Source organism: Fragaria vesca, linkage group LG7, assembly GCF_000184155.1.
Source record: "Fragaria vesca subsp. vesca linkage group LG7, FraVesHawaii_1.0, whole genome shotgun sequence".
Classification (NCBI taxonomy): domain Eukaryota; kingdom Viridiplantae; phylum Streptophyta; class Magnoliopsida; order Rosales; family Rosaceae; genus Fragaria; species Fragaria vesca.
In genome coordinates, this window is record NC_020497.1 from 13,235,850 (window position 1) to 13,241,533 (window position 5,684).

At 36.5% G+C, this 5,684-nt stretch overlaps 1 protein-coding gene across 1 annotated transcript; it reads right to left on the reverse strand.

Moving 5' to 3' along the window:
* Nucleotides 1-2,933: 2,933 nt before the first annotated feature.
* On the reverse strand, nt 2,934-4,365 carry LOC101302695 (3-hydroxyisobutyryl-CoA hydrolase 1-like). Its single transcript, XM_004307202.1, has one exon. The coding sequence runs from the start codon at nt 4,312-4,314 to the stop codon at nt 3,097-3,099; it is 1,218 nt and encodes a 405-aa protein (XP_004307250.1). The 5' UTR covers nt 4,315-4,365; the 3' UTR covers nt 2,934-3,096.
* Between the last annotated feature and the right edge of the window lie 1,319 nt (nt 4,366-5,684).

Below are 5,684 nucleotides of genomic sequence, written 5' to 3' on the forward strand. Positions count from 1 at the left end.
TTGAATCACAACATCCCTACTAATGTGTTATAACATGTTTACTAAGTTATATCTAAACGTACATCTTTATACACTACCTATATGCACGAAATAAAATATGTAAAATTTGACCGTATGATGTGATCACAGTAGTTAAAAATGGACGTGGTAGAAAACTTACCCATTTTCGATAACGTTTGGGTCCCGATCATGAGAGTCAACTTGATTTATGCTTAAACTTCCATATGTCTTCCATAAGGAGAACTATTTAATCGATTAATAAAAGTGTCCAAATTTTTACATAGATTCGTCTTGCTACTCTCAATGAGAGCTTGAGTATTAGCGGATCAAAAATATAAATTCGGTCAGAGGAGATAATAGCATTTCCATTTGGATAATAGGCATATTGGTTCTTGACTAATTTTTTACCCCTTCAGACGACAAATTAATGTCGTCTCAGTCAGACAAAAAGGTGGCACCCTAATTCACTAAGCGAGGGAAAACTCCCGCGCCAATTTTGAATATATATGGTCCATTCAGACGACATAAATTTGTCGTCTAAATAAACACAATAAAAGGGTATAATCACTATCCAAACTGGAAATTTAAGGCTCATTTATACGACATAAGTTTGTTGTCTGAAGTAGTACATTTAAAGTGTTGAAAAGACCTCCAAATTAACAATTTAAGGTTCCTTTAGACAACATAAGACGACGACATAAGATTGTCATCTGAAGTAGTACATTTAAAGGGTTGAAAAGACGTCCAAATTGAAAATTTAAGGTTCTTTTAGACGACATAAATTTGTCGTCTGAAGAAGTACATTAAAAGGGCATTAAAATGCAATTTGCACAGTCCTTATCATACAACATATATATGTCGTGTAAAGTTTAAGCTGAAATTAGCTATTTATGACTATGTTGACACCACACCTATATGTCGTCTGACATTTTCAAACCTGGAAAAAATGAAGCAGCATCCAAAAGTATGAAGCCAACATGCCTTTAAGACGACTTTTACGTATCATATGTCGTCCAAAGGACCCAAAATAAACATTAGAGGACACTCTTTCAAAATGCTGCTTTTTATGTCGTCTGACAAGTGTCGTCTGATGATGTTATTGGCATAGTGTCAATGAAGATGAGTCTATTGAGTATGTTTATCGAGATTGTTTCTTTATGAGGGAGTTGATTAAAATGTTCCCAGAATTGAGAAGAACTTTGCAGTGTGTGGTGCAGCCCATGTAAATGATTGACTGGTTCATTTCTTGTTTGGAGTTTCTAAGTAGGGATGAGTTTGCTTTGCTTCTGGTTATTGTCTAGTATGTCTGGAAGGAACGCAATTTGCATTTATGGGTGGGCAAGGTACGTTTAGTATCCCAACTATTCTATGAGATCCGAACTTATGTGATCTTGATGAGATCATGTAGGATTAAAAAGGCTGGGGTGTGTCACTTGTTCAAGAAATGGACTCCCTCCACCACAGGGGTGGCTAAAAGCCAATTTTGATGGCGCCTTTGATAACCTTTCTAGTTGTGGAGGTGTTGGTATTGTTATCAGAGATCGATTCCCAGGCAGTAGTGGTCGGTGGTGCTTGTTTTAAAGTTGATCATGTTAACTCTCCTGATATGGTGGAAGCTATGGCAGGGAGAGCGGCTTGTGAGCTAGCTAGCTAGAGACTATCATCTAGCACCAGTGGTTTTTGAATCTGATTGCATGAAACTTGTTACAGCAATTAAAAGTCAGGAGATGGAGTATTCGAGATTTGGTCTGGTAGCAGAGAATATTAAACATGTTCTTCTTGTTCTTAATTCTTATTTCTTTTCTCATGTTTTTAGGGAATCCAATTTGGTCGCTCATAAAATGACCAATTGGCTCTCCACATTAATGTTTCTACTCGTTGGGTTGGTCCTTCCCCTCCGAAGCTCGAGAACCGGAGAACCATGTGGCTATGCCTAGTGGTTCTCTGTACCTGTAGAATGTCACCATGTGGATATTTTTACACGTCAGTTAATTACACATAAGCAATTAGATAAACACTTGAGACTGCCGTTAACATTGCCGTCAAACTGCGAGGCATATATCAATCTGTATTCATCCTTTCATCCATAATCAGCAAGACAGAAATTTACAGGTTAAAATTTTTTAGTCCAATTGCTTTACATTTTTTTTTTTCTAAAAAGAATAACGGTGATAATAAATCCCAACAAGTTTCTGTGTTTGAATACAAGATTAAGAAATTTCATCTGGGTTTTGCTCGTCCTCTGAAATCTGAAATGGATACACCACTGTCCATATGCCTGTATGAGTCTCCAACCTTAAGAATGGAGGTGGGGTTAATTCTGTGTCATTTGATTTATATATTCATCATGATCATGTATATCAATTGGGGATAACTCATCATCACATATTCAATCAATTTCTTGATCTTTGATTCATATCAAAGAATAAAAGATTATGAGAAGTCATGAAGATGAGGATAGAAAAGAAGAAAAGAAAGAAAAAAAGAAAAAGTGCAGATCTGGGTATCAAAGAATAAGGTGTGCAGATAGGGGTATCTATATACCTGCTCTGCAACTTTTTTGTTTACCTAGAGCTATGAAAGCAAGGCGGAAGAAGATCAGATCAGTTACAACCTCCGAGTTTCTAACGGCAAAACATAGAGGTTTAAAGCTGTTGTGCTTCTGTTGGTTTGTTGTTAGTCTGACGTGTAAAAAGATCCACATGGCGACATTCTACAGGTGCGGAGGACCACTAGGCATAGCCACGTGGTTCTTTGGTAGGATGGAAAAATTTCTCCCGAAGCTCCAAGGCTTATTGGCCTCTTCTTGTAATCTTTGATTCATTGTAATAAAGTCTAACGTCCTTATTAAAGAAAAAACAAAAACAAAATACATCTCTACAAAACTCCTTTAGTATATTTTGTTGGGTACAAATAGCAAGATTCGTACATATTAAAACTGATGATTATTAAGAGAAATGGTACGTACAAAAAAAAAAAACAAAGAGAAATGGTAACTGAAGCTTGTATCCTAAAACAAATGTAACAGTACAGGAGATGCATGTCAACCCAATCAAACACCAGTAGACATTATTGATCACTTTGGTTGTAAAATATTTAAAGCTTGCTGGCAATGGCAAGCAAGTTTGATTTTGCGAGGAGCTTTAGTTCTTCCAAATTTTCGTCATCACCTAACTTTGAGAAGTACTGATCAACCATCTGGTCAGTGATGAGCTCCAGTTTACAAGGTTCCCACTTTTGAATTTTATCCTTCTTCAAAAAAACACTTGTGCAACCATTTCTGAAGTCCGAGCTGATTTTTCCTCGGATAGCATGATAAGCCATTCTATACTCTCGAGCAAGACACTCACCAAGACCTTGACACCTTCCTTCTCTAATCGATCGCAAACAAAGCTTCAAACTTGTTGGTGATGCCTTCTGAAGTGACTGAATTGTGGAAGATAACCAAACATCACCATTTATAGGATCTTGAAGGTTCTTATCAGCAGCCTCCTTCTCAAGTGCACTCAAAATCTCTTCGACACTTCCCTTTGAAAAACACTTTTGAATAACATCCATTTTGTGAATAGCACTGCCTTTCCTATTCACGGCTGGTCGGATCGAGTAGTCATTTATAATAGCTGAAATATAAAATGGAAGATCTTGGCTGGAGATGTTATTGGTTGAAGAAGCAACTTTGGATGCTAGAGCTTCTTCTAACAAAGCCAATTTGGTTGAGGGAACAAAGTGAGTTGCTAGACCACAAGCAAGCATTTCAGGACCATCCAATTGGGCACCAGTTAGGGCAACATATTCTCCAAAGAATCCAGGAAGCCTTGACAAGAAGTAAGAGGCACCCACATCAGGAAACCCTCCCAAAGCTACTTCTGGGACAGAGAAAATGGAATTCTCGGTTGCGATACGAAATCTACAGGATATACTAATTGCAGCGCCACGTCCCAAGCAAACTCCATCAAGAACTGAAACTTGGGGCTTACTGTATGTTGCTATTAAGTATAGTAATTTGTATGACTCCTCAGTTGTTTTGGTACCAAATCTCCAGTCGCCATTATAGAGATGACGAGCTAAAACAACCGCATCACCGCCGGCGCAAAATGCTTTTCCATTACCTTTGAGAATGACCAACTTGACTTTGGCATCATGCTCTAGGGCAAGGAAGAGCTCAGACAGCCGAGAAAGCATTTCAAGTGAAAGAGCGTTGAGTTGTCGAGGCCTGTTTAGTGTCAGTGTCCTCACAAATGGATTATTCTCTTGTATCAAAACCTCAGGATGGCATAGATCATCAGAGCTGAAAGAACTCATCAAAGAAGCCATATATGCGCTCTGGGCTAGAATGAACTGTAAATAATGGGAAATGCGGTTTTGTTGATCACATTAACAGCTACCTGTACCTGTATATATATAAAGAAAACTGATTTCAAGAGAACAAATATAATAACACGCTCATGATGAACGAGGTAATTACCGTAATTAACTATTGCCATTTATATATTCATGTACTTTATATAAATGGGGTTACCACATTATAGAATTTTCCATATAAATAAATACATAATTTGTTTTAATGTGCTTTAACACATAGTTTATGTATGCAGTACATCGTGTACTGAAACACATCTCACCATAGTGGAGTTGTTGCGTAGAATCAAGTCATGTGTTTAATGTGCTTTCATACGTAGATTATTAACGTTATATTTTTCTTTGAAGGGTTTATTAACGTTATATATATATATGTACTACTGTAAGAGTTATAAAATCCCTCGTGTGCTTTAATACATAAATAAAAGAAAATTGCTTCCATGCCTCACATGATTCATATTTTAAAAGAGAAGAAAGACTGAATTATAGTTGATTATGAAGTCTAATAGAGTTAGGGGTCTTGTTTAATGGACATCAAATTTGTCACAAATTTTGACACTATTTCCTAGCTGTCAGATTTTAAAACATTCAAAGGTCTAGATCAATTGTGAATATGATGTCAACATATAAATAAATGATGTGGCAAGTGACTTGGCATTGTCTGATTTCATAACAAATCAAATTAGAAAGAAAAGAATGAAAAATTAGACTTTACAATCTCAAGAACAAAATCAAATTTTACAAAAAAAAAAAAAAACAAAGACGCAAAGACAAAAACGAAAGAGGACGAGAAGACCAAGGACTGAAGCTGTAAAGTAATCAAAATTCAGAGCACAAGTAACTAATTAAATTGCTAATTATATGATCCAGGAGATGGTTCTTGTTGAGGGTTGAAAGCACGATGAAGTTCCAACAGGAATATATTCTTCTGTGCATTGTTTGCTTTTAGGGTTGATTGGTTTTGATTGATCACCAGCAAGATGCATCCTCATCGAATAAGCACTTGGGGTTTCAGCAGCCAGGCTAATCCGCAAAAATAAAACTTATATTCTCAATTCCTCATAGTCTCATACACGTATCTTATTTTGTTCTTGATCTTCTTTTTGTTTTTGTTTTCTTTCCAAGCATTTTGAGTTTTACAATCGGTGCTCATTGCTCAATGCCTCTTGATTGGGTCTCGATCTTTGAACACCATAACTGAAAATCTATAAAACCCTCACATCTATAAAACTCATATTCTCAATTTCTCATAACCGTATATATCTTGTACCAATGGAAATTCTTCGTCCTTTGTCTTCTCATCTTCCTTTTTTCCTTTGCGTCTT